Source organism: Sus scrofa, chromosome 4 (genome assembly GCF_000003025.6).
Source record: "Sus scrofa isolate TJ Tabasco breed Duroc chromosome 4, Sscrofa11.1, whole genome shotgun sequence".
Taxonomy (NCBI): domain Eukaryota; kingdom Metazoa; phylum Chordata; class Mammalia; order Artiodactyla; family Suidae; genus Sus; species Sus scrofa.
The window spans coordinates 9,100,141-9,122,492 of NC_010446.5; the positions used below are offsets into that span (position 1 = coordinate 9,100,141).

Sequence of the window (22,352 nt, forward strand, 5' to 3'; positions counted from 1 at the left end):
GCTAATCAGTTAGTTACATGTCTGTATATTCCTTTATTTACTTTAAAAGAAAAGTAAAAATTACACAACATGCTAAATCTTACTATCAACTGCCCATAACAACCTTCTGAATTCAGGTTAGCTTATTTCTTTCCAGGTATATTACGATAAAGCTCAAACTACCTTGTACATTTACCAGGGTCATTCTAATTTGTAACTTTGATAAACATGTCAATCTATTGATTGTATTTGCAGATAAGTATTTGATTCCAGATTATTTTATGATGTAGCTAGAAGGGATGTTTTAAAATGCCCAAATCAGTTGTCATAACAACCGCAGATAGATGATGACTGCGTAATATATATTAATTCATTCAATTTACGTATGTGTTCATTCAGAAATGCGAGAGCAATGTGCCCAGCACTATTCAAAGTGCTAGTGGTACAGCAGTCTTCAAAACAAAGGCCCTGCCCTTCTGGAACTCATATACACCATGGAGAAGAGAAAACAGACAACAAGATATGACAAAATAAAGCTTCACTGGGAGGATTGGGATGGGAGGGTTGGTATTTAATAAATAAAAGGGGGCAAGTGGAGGACTCGTGCATGGTAAACGGACATTTGAGCAGAGCTCTGAACAACGTGAAGTAAGAAGCCATATGGGTATCTGGCGAGCCATCCTCAGTCCTGGGGAGAAGCACGCCCGATGTGTTTGAGGAGACCCTGGTGGCTGGATCAGAGGAGAAGAAGTGACAGGATGACAGCATCTAACACTCGGGGAAGGTGAGCATAACGGGGCATCCTGGGTAACAGTAAAGACTTCGAGTTTTACTCTCAGTCAGAAAATCACTCTCAATTTTACTGCTTTAGTCCATTCTTCTAACAGCAATTTAAAGCTGGACTTCAGGGATAAAGCATACATTCTCCCTTCTCCTTTGGTAATCATTTAATATATAAACACAGTATTCATCAATAAGTTACTTCATGACTGTAAATAATAAAGGAAAACAATACATACTCTGTTCGTGTTTCTGGATCACTGTGACAGGAATGACACATGGCACTGAAGCGAGATACAAAAAAATCATAACGTCTGTGATAGGATGGTGTGTCTTCTTCAATATTTGCAAATTTGACAAACTAAAAGAAATAAATAAAATGTATTATCACCTTTCTGAAAATGTGAAACATCTTCTTTCATTATTTGTTACACTGACAAGAAATATTCAAATAAAAAGAAAATAAAGTATGAAATATCATAAATGCTACATATAAATAGAAGGAATTTTTTAATAATGAACTTTACAAAATCAAGGACACAGCCTTAAAAATGTTAAATATAAATTCTTGATGCAGTTAATTTTGAGTGTGTGAGCCCACTTTCCAGACAGAAAGGTCTTACTGTAAAGTTCTTTTATGTTTGCTGGATGCTGACCCAAACCTGCAGGCTTGTTTTGTTTTTTTTTATTTCTCAAATCACGGGTAGGAAATCATCCTTGACAGTGGTTACATAACACATGAATGCATAATATTTATACAAATAAGATGGGACAAGAAAAAGGGCCTCAAACTGAAGGAAACATAACCAATTCAGTAGAGAAGAAAAAATACTGAGGTGGTAAAATTTATTCTACTTTTCTAAAGATTAAAAAAGGAGATAACCATATGTTTAGAAAATTTTAAATATCCTAATAAGCCACAGACCCAGCTATATGATTCCTCAGTATGTATTCTTTTTTTCTTACTTGCTTTCTCATTTGTTCAGTGACTTACTACTTCCACATCAATAGCTTAAAACAACAAACTGTTAGTTTACTTGCAAATTTAAAAATATATAAACACCTGCCAGGATACAGACTGAAGGGTTTAAAAGACTACAGCCAAAAGAATTATTCAACCAAATTTACTGTGCTGTCCTGGAAACAAAACTGAAATAAGCATAGAATAAATGTGAAAAAATGAATTTATGATAATCAAGTATTTTAAATTAATTCAGCCAGAGCTAAGTCATCTGTTTTAAAATATCATTTCATATGATTTATATTATCCAGAAAAAGACCACAAATACTACACCTGGTTGAGATTAAACTAACATTCATTACTTATTTTGTACCACGTACTACGCTAGGTGTTTTCACCTCAGTTCTTATTTGATGATTCCAACAATCCTGTAAAGAATGTGTCATTATCCCCATTTTACAGACAGGAACACTGAAATTCAGAGGGTATAGCATTTGCCCAAAATGACACCATGAGTGAATGGTGAAACTGGCTTTATAGTCCAGGGATCTAGCTCCAATTTTCAAGATTCCTAAACTGACCATATGAAGAGTTTCAGAAAATATTTAGACAGATATTTATATTTTTCATAAAAATAAAACTGGAATGACATCAGGAAATGCTCAAAAAATATAACTGAAAAAAAAAACCCCACAAAAGTGTATATACAATACGTTCCCCATTTTCTAATGTGTATATATCTATACATATGTATATATATATATACATATATATATATCTTTTTTAAGACCACACCCATGGCATGTGGAAGTTCCCAGGCTAGGGACCGAATCAGAGCTGTAGCTGCTGGCCACAGCCAAAGCCACACAATGCCAGATCTGAGCCACGTCTGAGACCTACACCACGGCTCACAGCCAGATCTTTAACCCAATGAGCAAGCCATTTCACAGGGTGCAACAACAACAAAAAAAACTAGAGACAAAATGCTCTACTCACCTACATCTGAACTGGTTGTTCAAATGTACCTACCAAAGCATCTGCCTTTACCAGATAAAGACACTCTAAGAAGAGTTAATCCTGGAAATGCTAATTAAACTTAAAATTACTTAGAAGATAGCTGTACTCACAGAATTTGTTCCAAGAACTTGAAGCTTTGGTTCCCCTGATTCCAGCAGCTTTGCTACCATATGAAGAAAGCTTTCTACAAACGGCTTGATGCTTTGAGAATGGCAGGCCATAAGAAGCTGGTCCAGTGCCTCCATAGCAATTAAAACATACCTAGGTATAGGAGAAAAATAATGTTAAAGCATCTCCAGATCTCTTAATTCTAAATGCTTTCATAGGAATACTTAGAATAAGTTTATTCAAATGCACAGAACATAGCCAAATTTAGTAGCTTCTCACTGAAATCCTAATCCTCACACAACACTAACGATCTTAAGATTATAAAATGATCCTCAGGTGGAAGCACATGAAAAAGATACTGCGTGACTCCATTTCCTCCTTCTCACCAAAAACTCTTCCAGAGCTTCCTTAACATTACCTTTGTCTGACTTTTTCTTCTTAAACATGAATATTTTCCATTTTCCAGACATTTATTTGCATCTGACCCAAAACAGTGATTTATAAGCAATATGCCTGAATTTCTAACACACTATTTGTACCTGTAAATATCAGTGTATAAAACCCTATCAGTAGTATTATAAGGAAAAGGTATCATAAATTTTATCTTATAATTCATCAGATTTTAAAGCTTGTACTAAACATTAAAATTCAGGGAAGTTTCTGTTGTGGCTCAGTAGAAATGAATCCAACTAGTATCCATGAGGATGTGCGTTCGATCCCTGGCCTTATTCAGTGGGTTAAGGATTTGGCATGGCCATGAGCTGTGGTGTAGGTCGCAGATGTGGCTTGGATCCCACGTTGCTATGGCTATGGTATAGGCCAGCAGCTGTAGCTTCAATTAGACCCCTAGCCTGGGAACTTCCCTATGTCACAGGTGCGGCCCTAAAAAGCAAAAAAAAAAAAAAGAAAAGAAATTCAGACTTTAGATAACTATGCTTTAACAATCAACCATAAAACTATTTGTAACAAGACTCACGAAAATGCTTTAAATGGTAACAAGGCAGAAGTTGAGAAAGTCAATATATCACTTGGAAAATGGAATACTCTTAACTTAAACTAGGATTATAACATGACAATACGGGGAAGTATTTATAAACCAAATTACAGTTATCACTGTTAAGCACAGAGAATGGATTAAGATGGGAGACCTTTATTTATAGGTAGATGTATAGCTAGCACAGATCAAATCAGCATACTTACATCTTCTGAACCTTAATACCTAAGCCTAACAACAGTTCTTTTTCACAGCTCCTCTGATAGGAAAAACTGGAGCTGTGTTAAAAATCAGTTGGTTAACAGAATCTTAGTTTTCAATTTAGACACTGATTTTTTTTTTTTTTTCCAGAGGAGGGTGAGGTGAGGTTGCACCCATAGTATGCCTAAGTTCCTGGGCCAGGGATAAAACCCAAGCCACAGCAGCGACCTGAGCCACTGCAGTGACAATGCTGTATCCTTAACTACTGAGCCAGAGAGAACTCTCTAGAGATTGATTTTTAAACCGTATTTACAATACTGCACTGACAGACTAAGGGAATCGATTTTTATTATTTCCATTTTACAAAAGCCTCAAAAATTAAGGGATGCTTAAGCAACTTCGTTAACCAATGTACGTTTATTCTTAAACCTGACCACCAGGAAAGTGATGATTTCCCTGTATAGTATTATAATGTTTTATGCTCCTTATATGATCTCTACCTACGGGTAGAGATGGCAAAATAATTTATAGGATGATTTAGCCTAGGGAGAAGTTTCTAAAGGTACTATGTTAGCAGCAATTAGTTTCCTTACCCAGAACGATGTCTGACCACATCCCTGCTCAACCTTTCTGCCAGATAAGAACCAATTCGATCCAGTTTCTCTGGAGCAGACACTGCATAAAATGTCAATTTTTCCATATCAGCTTTAACAAGGCCATCCTAAAAAATTAAAAAGAACAGGTGAAAGAGGTTATACTCACATCCATTTTTTTATGCTTATTATTTGTATTTCTAGGTGTTGCTTGCTTCACATTGCCCCTTTCTGGACTAGTGGTTAATCCATATTACCCCAAACCTTCCTGGATATAGCCTCTTCAGTGATAATATTCACCATTCTGGACACCATTCTGGACACGCAGAATTTTGAAAAAGTTAAAGAAATGCTCCATTTAGAAAAAGCATTTAGGAGTTCCTGCTGGTGTGCAGCGGGTTATGAATCTGACTGCAGCAGCTCGGGTCACTGTGGAGGCACGGGTTCAAGCTCCGGCCTGGTGCAGTGGGTTAAAGGATCTGGCATAGCTGCGCCTGTGGCGTAGGTTGCAGCAGTGGCTCAGATTCAATCCCTGGCCCAGGAACTTCTATATGCTACAGGTGTGGCCATAAAAAAAAAGAAAAAGCATTTAAATATACCTTCATAGGCAATGGATTACTCTAATGCTTCCTTCACAGAAATACAGCTCAATGAACGACATGCAGTATGTAGGGAACAGGACATATTTTAGTAATTATAAAACGTGATTTTGGTTACTTGTTCTTTGAAGGCAGGGACCATGGCATGCAGACCTTTGCACTCTGAGTACTGACTGCTGGACACATTTTGGATATACTACAAGGGTTTTTTTTTTTAATAATCTAAAAATAAGAAATGTAGTCATTGGGTTTCCACATATACACAAAATTCATATAATCTTTTCTTTTTCTTAAATCTTATTTTACAGATTGCTATTTAAATAAAGCTTATCTAAATACTGGGGAAAATATTCTTTGTGTATCTATTCTCTATACCTGCCATCACTCCCATGATCAAAAGTTCAAAGCTCCCTGACTGCCTCTAAGTAAGGTAAAGTAGATGTCTGGTCTGTCATTTACATTCCTCCACAATCGGGCCTTCACCTTATCTTCAATAACCATATATTTCAACTCATCAAGGAAATGATGGAATATTCAATGTACTAAATAATACCTCTGAAATTTCCAATCGGAAAACGGCACGGTTATCACCCATTACACTTCGATTAGGCTACAGGAACCTTCACTTGAAGGCTCTTGATGTCAAGTGTATCTCTTACTTTACTTCTCTTCTCTCCTGACAGTAACAAAGAGACTAATCTCTACTTCCCCAGTTGGTGTACATCCTCTCATTTCTTCTGAGAATGCTTCGCAGAGACTGTCAACACACAGTGATACTCCTTGATGTAAAGGCTGAAACTTTACCACCTGTTTTACTTAACATTTTACTTACTGGTTTATATATACTGTGATTTAATATTTAGCATGCTTTTGCTTTATGTCAGTCAATGGATGGAAAGCATCCTAAAGATAGGTACCATATCTTAGGCTATTTTATATGCATGCCATAAATTATCCAGGGTATCTGGCGGCCAATCTATTTAATTGATTAGCCTCCTCTAAACAGCTGAATGTTTAAATCAGATTTGATTAAAAATGAGACATATCTCATAAATTAATGTTAAGATAACCAAAATTAATGTTAAGATAATCTACAACAGGCTACATTTTAAAATAAAGCGACTTCTGAAAATCAAACCCGTGTAATTCTTTTTTGTTCCTATCCACTTAACATTAGACTAAAAGAATCTCAGAAAATTTAAGACAGTGTCAAACAAAATCAATCAAACCCAGTTGCTTTGAAACTAGTAATCTTCCACAATAAAGTAACTTTTATAAAAAATTAAAAAGCACTTAAGTAAAAAGAGAACAAACTCTGCCTGGAATATTCTCTTTTTACTTTACAATTCTCTTCCGAAAACTGTGGCCAATCCTATTTATTCTTTGGATCTTAGCCTAGATTTCATTTCCTTCAGGCCTTTCTTCTCCCAAGCCCAAATTAGATATCATTCCCACCTACTCCAGCAGTACCCTGTACCTTGCTTCTCTGTCACAACATCTTTCACACAATATTGTAGTTGCCAATTTACTTGTCTATGAGCTGGGTACGAGCAGAGACCACGGCTGTATTCACAGCTGTATTCTTGGCATTTCACACAAATAATCTGGCACTAGTTCATAAATTTCAGATGAGTAGAGTATTACTTAAACTTAGGAACTATACAGACTAAAGAACATCATCTGTCCATCATTCCAAATTTATGCCTAATCCAAGAAAATAACTTAAAAATCATACAAGCAAGCATGGGTCATTTAAAAAATTTAAAAAAAAGAGAAACATAAAATAGTAGTGTACAAGATGAGACTGGGAGTAAAAGTAGAGAAATGAAATTAGGGAAACCTTAGGAAGGTGAGCAGGGGGGAAGCATGGGTCAGCAAAGAGAAGGATCAGTAGATGTAGATCAAATTACTTTTGGATCTTCAGGGAATATGTTGTCCACCAGACGTTTGTAGCGAGGACGCAAAGCAGAACAGCAGCAACACACTCCTGTTCAAAAAAGAATAAAATCACAAAATACAGAGATTATTCATATTGTAAAGTGACCCAGAAATTCAAATTTCTGGATGTTTACTTAAAATAAAGGGGAAAAGTTCAAATAACAGAAAAAGACATGCAAATTCTACAGAAAAAGACATGCAAATTCTATTGATGAAGAAATGAAAAAGTTAAATTTCTCCTCTTCTCCCCAAAGACGCCCAGTTGAAATGAACATACTAATGAATTATTACAAAGCTCCAATCCAAACTGTCTGGGGGCACATGTGCACATGTACACACACACACAAAATCTACTATTCATCCTCTAAAGCAAATACATAATTGGTACCCACCTTACCTCCTTTCTGATCTCATCTCCTACTACTCTCTGCATCCCCCATCCCTCCCCTCCCGCCGCAGCCCCCACTTTTCCTGTCTGGCACAATACACTGGGCACCAGCCACAGTGGTCTTAAACTATCAGTTTACACTTGGCGAAAAAAAGTTAATACATGTATCTACATGATGCATCATATAAAGGAATCTCAATCAAGGGAGAATCAACCTCAAAAGAAATCAACAACTTCAAATAGAGAATCAACTTCAAAACAAAGTCCAGGGATTTCAAAATCTGCTCGAAGGCTGCCTTATATATTTTCAATTGCTAGCATCTTGGAAAGAGTCATGGATTTGGATCTAGAAGACCTGGGTTCGTTCCAATTCTTTCACCAAAGTGGCTACATGACCTTGGGTAGGCACATTGCTCTCTGGAAAGAATTATGTAAGCAGAAGGGATCTGTTTCCTTGTCCCACAAACCAATAACTTAAAGGGAATACTGGTCCTGAGCCATTATAAAATTATTCCTGACTTCCCTGGTGGCTCAGCAGCTTAAGGATCTGATGTTGTCACCTTGGCGGCTCAGGTCGCTGCTGTGGCACAGGTTTGATCCCTGGCCTGGGAATTTCCACCGGCTGCAGGTGTGGTTAAATAAATAAAAATAAATCATTTCCATGATTTATGAAACTGGGGTTTGTGTGTCTGTGTGTTACTGTGCACTTGTATGTATTCAGAAACCAAAATATGGTATGAAAGACCACTTAAATTAGAAGTTAAGCGAATTCAGGTTTAAGCATCTTTCTACCACCATCTTACCAGGTAGCATTATTCAAGAGACAACTTTTCCAGATATCACTTGGCTCATGAAGTATATACCACTCATGTATGCACTCATGAGTGACCAACGGGCTGAGACACATAAGCCTGAGTCCAGATTTGCAGCAGAATGGGGCCGTTAAAATACTGATAAAAACAAGACAGAATTAAGAACTGTAGAGCATCTTTAGTGATCATACAGCCATGTACCAACATTATTTAACATTCCCAGCAAATCAGTGAGGTAGTATCATCACCACTATCCAAGAGTGGAAACCCTAACAGAACTGATCGAGTAATTTACTCAACAGCAGTGGATGGGTGAAAATCCAGTGTCTAACTCTGAAAGCTCATGCTCTTTCTACAAAACCATAGATATTAGTAGTCAAATCAATCAATATTCAAATATTTCATCCAAACCTACTACATCCCTGACACCATGTTAGTAGATGCCACAGACACAGGAAAGTATAAGAGACAAGACCCCTGCTCTGGAGGAGTTTATCAACTGTTACTAAAAAATAGTGAAGGAGCTCCCACTGTGACACAATGAGTTAATGATACAGCTTCTCTATGGCATTGCCGCAGCTGTGGTGTATGTTGCCGATGCGGCTAGGATTTGAACCTTGGCCCAGGAACTTCTATATGCCGCAGGTGTAGCTGAAAAAGAAAAAAAAAAAAAATAGTGAATAATTCAGCAGTACATATTTAGGTACCGTACACTTACTGTATAAAACACTATTCGTTGTTCAGGATGTTTTTGACTTTAATAGAAGAAAAAAAACACCAAAGAGTCCATTAGGAGATGTTTTTCAAACTAACACCAACAAAACACAAGCCTGATTATTAGAAAGAAAAACAAGGGTAACAGCCAATCAAGCAAAAGTATTATTTCTGCGTCAACTATACCTAATATAAAAATACTTCAGATGACTGTTAATACACTGAAATAAATTAAAATCAAACATGTATCAAGTGATTAACTTATACATGGCATTGAGCTAGGTATTGCAATCTGAAAGAAGCTTATAACCAGATAAGAAGATTAGAATGAATACTTTGCAAGCACTAATGCCAGGCCAAATATAGTAAATTCAAATTGCTATTATGGCAAAAAGACTGGCAATGGAACTGAAAAACAAGTCCCAAAGCCTCAAGTTTCCTGTCAGAATGGTAAATTATGTAATTTTCAAAAGGCAAGAAAGAATTCTTAATAAGCTATTAAGTTTCACTTACACTGACACTTTCTGATATTATACACTGCTTTTAGTTAAAAGAGGCTTTAAAAAAATGACAACTTGGAATATACATAACTTCTAGTTCCCACTTTCAGGAACCTCAGGTCTACTGGGGGAGATATGAGTAAAAAGACAAGATCCCCAATAGGTGGCATGGAGTCAGACAGACCTGCGGTGAACCCAAGGTTACTCACTATCCAGCTAGGTGGGCAGGTTATTCCTATTATTTTGCCTGTTTCCTCATCAGTTAAATGAGTTAATAATGCCACCTTCGTATTTATTGGGAAAATGAAATAAAATTATATGAAAAGTTCTTATTAAGGGTATAACATACAGTAAGCATTCAGTAAAATGGTAGCTATTAGGGGTAACACTATAAGCAGTACAATCGGGGTAAGCAGAGGTGCTTGAGGGCCCTTGGGATAGTAGTCCCAACAATGTGAAAACCTCTGCTGTGAATGAATCATCCAAAAATCCAACGCATTTTACATATGGTTCTCAAGCTTTCACTAACACTCTCAGAACCAGTGGGGGTAACTGCTATTTTCTGAACATGATGTGTGAAGAACTACACTAAGTACTTTACCGCATTACTCATTTACTCCCACAGCAACTCTCCGGAGAGGTGGTTATTAATCAGCTTCGTTTGATAAAGCGGGAAGCAGAGGCTAAGGGAGGCCCATGTGCCCCCTATCATAACAGCTGGTAGGGAGAGGAGCTGAGATCCCCACCAGACCTGAGGACTTTGGAGGGTAACTGCCACACTGAGTTCAAGTACCAGGCAATTTCCAAGTTACTTTAAAGACTTTAGCTGTCCGCAAACCATGACCAATGAACATGACTGCAGGATGAGTGCGACTAACAGATGAGGGATGCACTGCCATGGAGGGAAATAAAGGATCACAGTGAATTTCTCCAGAAGGTCCAAAACAAAACAAAGCAAAAACACCTTCTTGATCATTTACTTACATGAAAATCTACCAACTATAGAGAAGACGCATGAAACCAGGTTTTGAAACTTCAACTTACCCAGGTTTCTACAAAAATGATACCCTACTGAAGGTAATATAAGGTTAGAAGGCCTGGCAATAGTAACCACAAAAGAAATAACTCTAAGGCTATTTAAAATCAGAGAATACTGTACTTATCAACATCACAAGAACAAGTACAATAAAATCATTGGACCTACTGAGGCACAGAAATGCAGTTGATTCCCTTGTTGAAGCCAATTCATAAGGCTTTTCCAGTTCAGCTGCAGGTACCCGAACATAGTCCTTCATGTTGTAAGAGACTGTTTAATAGTTGATCTGCCTGCTCTTAGATCCCTTTACCTACTGTTCAGGAAGTGCCTGGTTCACTTTACTTGAAATTAATTAGCAGAGGGTACTAATGTACTGTAACTTATCTAACTTGTTGACATCAAATATAAAGCTATCAAGAACTTGATAATATCCTTATCGAATTCTACTGGCGAGGCCAAATAGCTTAAACAAGATACTACTAAGGTACTATATTGCCAGTTTGCTTAATATAGATCCTTCATATAGTTTAAATAAGAAAATAAACCTATTTCTATCTTTTCTCCTTAAAGCATTCCCTTAATTCCTCCTCATCCTTGCTTTTGATCCCTTCCAAAAAAACTCCTCACTTTCTGACATCGTCCCAACTTCCTCTTTTCCAAAGGGAAAAAAGAGCCAAGCAGAGAAACTCTCAAGCAAATGGGAGGTCTCAGCAATATGAATTCTTCTTTTAAATTTAATTCTCATATAAAGGAGACAGTAATCCACTATTCCCCTCCTACAGCACGTGGGATTCAGAGTCCTACTTATGATATAGCAGGAGAAGCAGGAAGTCTTAAGTGGGTAACTAAACTATGGGAAAATGGAACTAGGGCATAGCTGGAAAGAAAAATTATGACCAAAAAAATGCCAAGCTGAATATTATAGTAGTGTGCAGAGAGGCTCATGGGGCAATCTGTTCAATAAGGCTCTCTGAGCCTTTGTGAATAAATAGAAAAATCCTTCTACCAATCTCTCAGGGTTAGGAGCACTAAATTAATATAAAAGTTGCCTAGAATGTAGAAGATGCTTTAAACATTATATATGGGGGGGTGTAGATGTACACACTTTAGTAAATTTGCACACTCCTATCTTCTTTAAAGACACCCAAGACATCATGAAAATTCACCAGGGTCTCCTGGTCCTCACCTCAGGCAGGAGTGAAACATATTGACCTCTAGCATCCTTCTTCTTTGACAGTGAGGTGTTAGGATTAATTCATTCTGATCTAACAGGCATCCACAGGAGGACCTGAGGAGCTGCACAGAAAAGCTCATGGGTGAGCTGACAGAAGCATGAAGCAAGGATCATGGGCATACAGGGGTGTTGAGAGAATTCTGCTTAATGGGTCCAATACTCTAAGTGGCTGGTCCATCCGTGAGTACTTCTGGTTTGTGATGACATCTGCTTTTCTATGTAGCTCTCTAAGTTTGGGGTTTTGGATAATTAACTAAGACTCCCTTTAACATAAGGTACTTACACTTTCAATGAACTGTATTACCCAATGATAATTTAAATCTAACTGGAAATATTAAGATCTCCTTACTAAACTATTAATAATTAAAACTTAACGTCTCTATTATTAACCACCACCAAGTCACCGGGTATTTGGGATAAAGGTATTCTCTACCACAAAGATAAGAAGTTACTACCACTGTCACTGAAGCTGAAGAATGCTTGGATCTTATGATGGGAACCAGCTGTACGACCTTGATTTAGGTTTGTGTCATGATCTATTAAAGGACAAAATAATCGAATCTATATCTTCTATACAATTACAGCATCTCAGTTAACTCTTTCCTGTAATTTGTTAGGAATTCACTGGCTTATTTAGGGCTTACTAAATGTCATATATTTAAATGGGGATGGCTATGATGACTGGATTTTGGTCCCTATGCCTTCACTGTATATTTCTATCACAGTACCTGTAACAAATTTTCGTACTCATTTATATACATGCCTGTCTTTCCCAGCAGAATATGAGTCACTCCAACATAAAGCCCATATATTTTGTTCATCGTTGTGCATGTCTAGAATACAGTATTCACAAAAAATATTCCTTCAATAAATGAATGTGGACTCAAAGTGTACTGATAGATACAATGAATTTAATATTTGCTGACATGTGCTATAATAAAATGATAAAGTACACTGTCCGCCATGAAATACTAAATAAATGCCAGGACAATACAGTTTTTCCAATGAACAGCTGTCAATGTCAACTGAGTCACTTTAAACAATTCATGCTTTATTTTTAGGCTTAGTGGAAGCTATCAGTAATCAAGGTGAAAAGAGACAGCATGTTGTTCTATTAAAAGATTTTAAAAATTCATGACTTTAAGACCTCTAACTCTGTGGTAGCCAAAGTCCTTAAAAAGGGTCTGTATCACATACATTCTCTTCAAAGTTAAAATTAAGTTACTCATTCAGTTAGTGTCAGAATAAGCACTCACTTCATACAATTAAATGTTTTAGTAACACTATGGTCCCACCCATGCATATCCCTCCCAAGGACCAGACACTTATTATATAAATCTACATATACCATACGTACACATACAGACACTACATTAAAGCCTATAATGTGAGTGTCATTCCTGCACTTCAACATGTGGACAAGGCACTGTGTTAAGAACTACAGAGGATCAGAAAGGTAACTATCGATTTGAAAAGACAAAGGTTTAAAAATTGAATTTTAAAGCAAGATTTGGACAATATTTGAGGACAAAGGATATTCGATGTCAAATTGACCACAGGACCATAGAAGATAGAAACATTTCCAGCTCAAGTGAAGGGAGGTTTTACGAAGGACATGGGATTGAGCCGAGGGCTCCCCTGAAGAAGAGTAGACTGAACTCTAAGTATACTCTGAAGACAGTGGACTGCAATTACCAGCAGACAGAATAAAACAAGTACCACTACAGAGGATGGCACGTGGAAAAAACCAAAATGCATTTTCTAATGACCCAGAGCCTAGAAAAGAAGGGACGTAGCAGGTGGCACAAAGGATGCACCAGAAGGGTTTGGTGGCTAATTAGATAGGGGTCAAAGAAAAGCGGGAACAAAATAGTCTTATCTTTAGGAAAGTGTTCCTTTTAAAAGGATTTTAATCCATTAGAGGAGTATTTTATTACACGATTCTTTCTGCATGTAATTCTATACCTTCTCTCCTTTCATTCTCAATTTCACTACTTGTTCTTTATTCCCAGGCACATAAACCTCATGGAAAAGAGGACAACGAAGGCAATAAAAGGAATTAAAGCTCAAATTCTTTTTTAAAAGATAGTCTTCCCACTGCACTGCAGTATTTGGCTCTACAAAAAGCACAATGCAGACAAAACTCCGCATGCTTTTCAAAACTACTGAGATACTGTCTGTAGGAAAAAATAGCTTTTTTCTGAGTCAACTACTGATCAATTTATACTCAATATCTGTTTTCCTCCCACTATCACATTTTTTAAAGAAAAATATATATTAGGCATTGCCCTGCTTACAGACAATTTATAAATTTATATCTACACTTTATCATACTTAACTGAAAAAATTAAATATGACTCAGCAGAGTTACCCAAGGACAAGAGTAATAAAATACAGACTAAACATGCCTTTTAGAAAATGTAATCCTGCAAGACTGCATTTAAAACCTTTTGGAATCATCATATGGAAAAAAATACTACAAATATTAAAATCAGGAAATACAATTCTCTATTCATGTCATCTGATGTTGGTTTAGTTTGTAAAGCAGATAGAAACAATCCAGTGGTTGACACAGAAACCAGAGCTGCAACCAGGAAAGCAAAGTACTCAAGCCTCTGTCTCCACCACCGCTAACACACAGCATGTGGTTCAGCCCTACTTCTAAGACCATATGGCCGCCCTCTGCATGCTGCAGACCTTCTTCAGATGTGCGCAGGTGGCAGTCTTGGCAGGAAGCACACCACCCCTGTGTCCCCACCTCTGGAGGTAAGACATTAGAGGCGGCAGAACTGAAAACTGAAATAGTATGTGATTGCTTTTTTGGTTTAAAATATACAATACCTACTAAATGATAGTGGCAGTAGTACTGTTAAGAATTAAAAAAAGGAATCACATTTTTCTCCATATATTTTGTGCATATGAGTGAAATGAGCCAGAAAGACAAAGACAAATACCATATGATATCACTTATAACTGGAATCTAATATCCAGCACAAATGAACATCTCCTCTGAAAAGAAAATCATGGACTTGGAGAAGAGACTTGTGGCTGCCTGATGGGAGGGGGAGGGAGTGGGAGGGATCGGGAGCTTGAGTTTATCAGACACAACTTAGAATAGATTTACAAGGAGATCCTGCTGAATAGCATTGAGAACTTTGTCTAGATACTCATGTTGCAACAGAAGAAAGGGTGGGGAAAAAATGTAATTGTAATGTATACATGTAAGGATAACCTGATCCCCTTGCTGTACAGTGGGGAAAAAAATTTAAAAAAATAAAATAAAATAAAAAGTTTTTTTTGAGAAAAAAAGAAAACTGAAACCCACAAAAAAAGAGAAAATTATAGTTGTATAATGATATTATTTTAGGCTTTGATAGCCAATAAAAACTTCTTGGGAAAAAAAAAAAAAGTCTATTTAAAACACAGTCTAACAAAAACTCTGACAAAAATCCACTAATCTTCAGCTAGGGAAACAGCTGGCAAAGTAACTGAGGGCTCTGACAGTTTCCATAAATTGCAATAAGCCAATAAGCCAATCTTTGGAACTTTCTATAAAAACTTATTTTCCTCTTCTCAGAGCAAATCTTGGTAAATATGTAATATGGCAAAACTAGTCAGAAAGTACTGGAGTGTCTTAATTTAAGAAGAAAATGTGTTCTTCAGACATAAACAAAAACTAAGACCTACGTATACCTAAATGACTAGAGACATTTTCCTTTAACATGAAAGAAAACAAAAGAAACTGAACTTATATAACTCTCCCTTTAATTAGAACTACTTGTAAAAAACCCTTAACAAACAAATATTCATGGAACACTGTGGAATATTATTTTTTGTTTCTTAAAATTGCTTTGAGGCATTGCTGTGGCTCTGGCATAGGGTGGTAGCTACAGCTCCAATTAGACCCCTAGCCTGAGAACCTCCACATGCAGTGGGTGCAGCCCTCAGAAGATGAAAAAAAAAAAGACCCCCCCAAAATTGTTTTTGTTATATCAATGCCTAGATATAAGCTAATAGCCCATGAATTCTCTCATGCACTTAGAATCCACTTTGAAAGCGCAAAAATTTCTTGAAACAGCCAAAACCTTCTATAGTTCAAAAATAAGATTAGAATAAGTTAAAAATTCCACATTAAGAAAACACAAAAATTATCTGAGAGTTCCCTCATGGCTCAGTGGGTTAGGATCCAGCATTGTCACTGCTGCGACTCTGGTTACCGTTGTGGCACAAGTTTTATCCCTGGCCCAGGAACTTCCACATGTCACAGGTGCCACCAAAACAAAACAAAACAAAGAAAGAAAACAAACCTTAAAAATTATCAAAAAAAAAAAAGGTGACTAGTGCTACTTGATAGAGGACACCAAAAACTTCAAGGTCCTAGAATCAGCACATCAAAAATCAAAACACAGAGAGAGCCATTAACATTTACACAAAAAAGGATAAGCTTGCAGAAGTCCAGAAGGACCTCTAAGGACAATTCAAGGCAAGAATTCAATTTGCAAATCACCAATTCAGATGGTTCTAAGGCCCAGGGATGCTTAGTAATTTAGCATTTCTAGAGTGACTGAGGATGCTATAAAAACACGCCAGGACCAATCCTATAAATATTGGTAGTCGCAGGCAACCCAGGACTAAGAATTATTCTTATTCTCTTAGCCTGAGAATGTCTAAAGGCATCAAAGCAGACAAGTTTTCAGTTCCAGCTACTTGTAACTGAATGAGGAAAAGCAATAATGATTCAGCAAAAGATAAAAGGGAGGAAAACAAAGAAACAGAACGTTGGTAAAAAAAAATAACTTAAGGTTTGTCAGGCTTTAATTTTTCTGGTATACAATAACTATTATCTTTATATATCAAATAACGTAACATTTTTATTATTAACTGGTAAATTCCCTGCACATTTGTAATTAAGGTCTTAATAAAATGCCTACTACAGTGAAGCTAAGGACTGAGATACGTGACTAATTCACAAAACTGTTTCTTGACATGAAGACATTTAAACTATAACAAGACTGTGGGCAATTGATGCTACAGAAAACGAGATAAGTATCCCTTTGCTAAAAACAAAAGGCAGATGCAAACAAAACCATATTGGCAAGTAACTGAATTCACCCTCAGTCTTCGGGAAGAATTATATATATCTAATTATGTTTGTTTTTCTATCACACTCTTTTTTTTTTTTGCTGCACCCATGGCATGCCAAAGTTCCTGGGCCAGGGATCAAACCCAAGCCACTGCAGGGACAATGCTAGATCCTGAAATTGTTGAGCCACCAGGGAACTCCTTCTACCATACTCTTAATACAAAAATTATCTCTAGAACAATTACAACACTGGTAACTTCCCTAACTAAAACAATATGCACAAGTCTTCTACTTTTACTATGTAAATGTGTTGATTCTCTTATCATAAAAGGTTACCTCATAAGAAAAGCTACCTAAGTAAACTGTTTTCCATAGTACAATGCTTTCCTTAGGGTTTTATGAGCAGTCTGAAAAAGAGTAAAATGTGGTCTGATAGAAGAAGATAACCACATACAAAGAGAATTGTAATTATGCAATAAAAGCTATGATATAAGACATTGCTATAAGATAACAGCAGTGTGACCTTAACCTTCCTGCAAGAAGTAACAACTAAACTAAGTCTTGAAGAAGCAGGAATTTGGCAAAGAAGGGAAGATGATGGTTCCAGGTGGAGGGAGCCACGTGTTAAGAACAAGAGTGTAGTTTTAATTTGCAAACAAGCATAAAGTTCTGCAACACAAGAGAAATGGCTAGACAAACTTACAGGAAGCAGACATGGAAACCAACTGAATGTAAAAGGTACAAGGAGGGAAGAGTCGAAAGTAATAGGACAGTTTGGGCAAATGATTAATGGTGGTATCCAACTAGGAATAGAGGAAGATAAATTTGGGGGTGGGAGGAAGGCATCAAAAAGAGAAAATAAATTTTATTTTGCATATGTTAAATTTGAGGTTACCCCAAAGTAGGGCATCTGGAAGTAGACAAGTGATCTAGACTAGAAATACAAATCTAAGAATCAAAAGCTTATAAATGATAGCAAAAGCAACTAGTTTGGCTACGGTCATCATAGGAAAACAGGATGAAATTAGAGAGAGAATCCTGGGGAAAGCAAACACGTAAGAAGTGACTAGAAGAGGAGGAAGTGAAAGGAAAACATATAAAAACAACAGGGAGAAAACTATTTAAAAAAACAGCATTAGAGAAAGCAAAGGAAAGATTTTCAAATCCTATACCTTCTACAAAAGTCCCAATTACAGAGATAGAAGAACTCAGAACTCAGAAAGAAAGAAAGAAAGGGAGGGAGGGATGGAGGGAGGGAGGAAGGAAGAAAGGAAGACAGAAAGGCTCCAAGAATGAGGAAACAGCAGAAAAAGAAATTAAGCGGATTTTTAAAAACAAGTAAACATGAAAATCCCAGATTTTACAGCAATATAAATCAAAATTTCAAGGTGTATTAAATATTTCAACCAAAAATAAATCAAAGCAGTTGGCAGTTTCAGAATATCCAGAATGAAAATCACTGTTCTACAGACTCTATACTTGACATGGGGTGGAGCAGGGGGTGGGGGGTGGGGTGGGTTTTAGGAATGAGACTAATCACATAGTTTACAATGATTATACGTTCTTATTAAAAATAAAGCGATGAAGAGTATGAAATAGCCCTCAAAATGATCTAGTAATATATTTCATTACTATTTTCATCAGTTTTCAGTGAGATATGTCTTTTATCTGAATACAGAACTAGATTATGTTAGATAATTTTTAGCAAATAACAAAGGATAAAATAATTGATTAGAATGAGATAATCACTAAATGAAAGTTCTATTAAAATAAAGACTGGAAGAAAAAAACATTTTATGTCTGCAGAACCCCACCCTTCATTTGGCATTTGGTGTTAAAAATATGATAAAAACAACAAGATCTTCTAACAAAATCAAGAACTGGGCACTGGTCTCATTCTAATAATAACATAATCTGACAAAGTTTCACATTTGAGGAAGACTTCCAAGACAGAGATTCAAAGAACACTGTAACTATTTCATGCTAGTCAACCAATCAAAAGAGATTTATAAGGTGGCTACTACAGGGAAAGTGCCAGAAATACAAGATGTGGGTCCTCAAGAAGCTCCCAACCTAGATTAAAATTCAAAAAATTCTAGTTGTCACACTGTATTTTGCACTGCCCAAAACAACTTTTAAGATTATGGTTGAAGAACTTCCGTCAGAAATGTTTGACAAATGATGGGAGTTCCCCTTGTGGTGCAGTGGTTAACAACTAGGAACCATGAGGTTTCGGGTTCGATCCCTGGCCTTGCTCAGTGGGTTAAGGATCCGGCATTGCCTTGAGTTGTGCTGTGGGTGGCAGACGAGGCTCAGATCCCACGTTGCTGTAGCTGTGGTGTAGGCCGGCAGCTACAGCTCTGATTCGACCTCTGGGCTGGGTACCTCCATATGCTGTGGGAAGTGGCCCTAGAAAAGACAAAAAGACAAAAAGACAAAAAAAAAAAAAAAAAAAAAAAAAAAAAAAAAAAAAAAAGAAGAAGAAGAAATGTTTGAGAAATGATGAAGAACAGGAAATTCTAAAAGGTTGGGAATTTACAGGGCTTTCATAGTTTTGTAGTATCACAACCATAACTGCTCTTTCACCTGTTTCCACATAACACAGTAGTCTGAGTTTCGAAGGGCAGAACTATGTCTTGCTACTCATCTACCAGTGCTTGATATTTTTGTTTTTACTGATTTTTTATTTGTTCATTTATTACATCAATGTCCAAAAAGTGGAAATCAGAAGTGCAAATCAATAAACTTAACACCACCCAACAAAACTGTTCAACAAAATTATAGAACAAAACAACTGGTTTGTGAATTTTTAGTAACTCTACTCTAGTACCTAAAAATACATCTTACTCGAAACCATTTCATTTTGTATATGAGCATATGCAGGACCACATTATAACCAATATAACCTACACTGATTCTGGTGCCCATGTTTAATACTTCTGTGTCTGAAGCCATTCTAGCACCAAGTAATGACCTAAAATAAAAATACTAAACTTCTCATTCAATATTTTTCAGACTAGGGTGTGAAAACACTGTCAGAGTTCTTGAGTTTGGAAAACACAAACCTAGAGGAAGATTTCTAATCATTATCACAAAACTCTGTAGATTTTTAGCTCTTTTGCCTAACAATCCTATAGCCTGGATAAAGAACAAAAAGGCCATGTTCTACATGTTGCATTTTCAAAGGCACTGGCAAACGAAGGTATATGAAGGGGCCAGGCTTCTCTATTGCTATGCCCTTCCCTAGTCATCCATCCTGTCTCAGCCCGGTATTATTCCTCAAGGAAGTTGTCCCTGAAGACTGCCTGAAGCTGGGCAGGGCCCACTCTTCTCTGCCACACCACCACCATCATCTGCTTAAATGACATATTAATCTATTTCTCTTAAGAGGTCTAGAAACTCCTCAAGAAAAGGCTGTGTGGTTTACTCATTTTTGAGAGACTCAGCAGGTAAAAGATGTTAAAAGGGTAAGGATCCAAAAATGTCTAGAAAGAAAGTCTAGAGTTATGTACATTTTTCTTTTCTGTAAAAGAAAAATGAAATCTGAAACTTGGAGTCTTCTCTGATATATTAGACTAAAGTGATCTTTTTTTAAATCAGTTGTAGTCAAAATGCTACACGTAAGAGCATTTGACTCTCATGCTTAAGATGAAATACATAAAAAGTTATGCAGAAAGTAAATGTTGGCAGCTGGCAGATATACAGCTTACTCTCTTAATCTATTGAGTTTAATACAGCTCAATCTGTCTGTTGATGTCCAGGTTCAAACTAGAGGTTAGACTAAGTCATCCAAGATTCCTTCTAATTCTAAATGCACATGGTATCCCAACTCAACTGCAAACAAATACTGATGAACACCAATCATGAGCAAAGTACTACACAAGATACTGTGGACGGTAGAGAGAAGATCAGCATGGACACTACTATTTAACAAGGACTCACAGGCTTTGATATCTCCCTTCTAAATTAACTTGCAAGGCAGGTAATAAGAAAGTCTATTCAAGTTCTTGGTAAACAAAACACTTTGTACTAAAACCAGGTGAATGTTTAAGTTCAAACCTAGACTCACAATAAAGGCTTTTTCTTTCCTCAGAAGTTGTCTGAATGTGGCATTTCCAACTTGTGAAAGAAAAAAAAAAACCTGACATTTTCCAGCTGTCTTTGAAAAAGCTGTGAAGTTTATATGAGGCAAAATTAACACAGAAAGAATATAAGACATCTTAGTAGATGTCAGAAACATAATGAGAATTTTATGGAAAAGATTATTAAAGTAGCATCCACAATTAGACAAATTATAAAATAGTTCAGAGCATACCTACAAAAACCCAAATCATTTATTTTATAAAATATACATGATAGTTTATTTTAGATACACACACATACACACACATTTAAAGATTTAAAAAGTGAAGTCAGTTATACTTTAACAAAACAAAGATCTCTCCAATTTATTTACACTTCAGCTGGTCTTGGAGGTGAACCTGGGCAAAATTTCTCAGCCTTACTTCCCAAATAAAAACTGGGACTATTCACAGCTCTCAAATCAAGCCCCAAACCTTTTCATTCCCATGAGTTTGCTCCATACCATTCTATCTTGTCTTCATAAACAGTAGTATAAATAAGATGCCTTCAGCAATAAGATGATATGCACTCCAATTACAAAAAACTCCTGGAATTGAAATCTATTATATATTATAAAATAGTAGGTTCACCAATTTCAAATGTAACTCATAACACTGAGTTAGTAAAGAAAATATGAGACAAAAGAACACTTCAAAATGAATCCACAACGAACTACTGAAACAGAACAAGGAGTTGCAAATGAAGCATAATTCTGTACTGGGAAGAATTATGGGTTAACAATCAAGATAGTGGGAGGGTTCTGAGTTGTGAGGCTCCAAAACATTAATTTGTGGTAACAAAGTTGTCCACTCACTAGTTAAGGAAACTTGGAAGATTAAAGAGAGAAGTTAAAAGAAGTTAAAAGACTTAAGCATTGGGCAAATGTTGCAGGTTGAATTGTATTCCCCTAAAAAGATATGCTGAAGTCCTAACCCCAGTAGCTGTGAATGTGTCCTTATTTTAAACAGAGCTTTGCATATGGAACCCAGTTAAAAAGAGGTCATCGTGGATTAGGGTGGGCCCTTAATCCAAAAACTGGTCTCTCATAAAGAGAAAGATATGGAACGACACAGGGAAGAGGGCCACAGAAGGACAGGAAGAGGTTAGAGTTAAGCTGCCACAGCTCAAGGACTCCAAGGCTTACCAGCAGCCACCAGAGATAGAAGAGCCAAGGGGGCCAAGGAAGCATGGCCCTTCCTACGTCCTAATTTCAGACTTGTAGGTTCCAAAACTACAAGCTATTCGGTTTATGGTACCTTGTTACAGCATTCTTGAGAAACGAATACAAGTAAG

At 36.7% G+C, this 22,352-nt stretch overlaps 1 protein-coding gene across 5 annotated transcripts in view; it reads right to left on the reverse strand.

The window, feature by feature from the left end:
• EFR3A (EFR3 homolog A) overlaps positions 1-22,352 on the reverse strand; it is an 83,851-nt gene that overhangs the window by 46,702 nt on the left and 14,797 nt on the right. For 3 of the 5 annotated variants that reach the window (XM_021088899.1, XM_021088902.1, XM_021088898.1), the window contains 4 exons: positions 7,143-7,219; positions 4,634-4,761; positions 2,848-2,998; positions 999-1,120 (listed from right to left, as the gene is read on the reverse strand). In XM_021088899.1, the coding sequence (XP_020944558.1) occupies positions 999-1,120; positions 2,848-2,998; positions 4,634-4,761; positions 7,143-7,219 (478 nt within the window). Of the gene's footprint in view, positions 1-998; positions 1,121-2,847; positions 2,999-4,633; positions 4,762-7,072; positions 7,220-8,361; positions 8,509-22,352 lie in introns of all 5 variants that reach the window. The other 2 variants (XM_021088900.1, XM_021088901.1) reach the window with 2 other exon arrangements.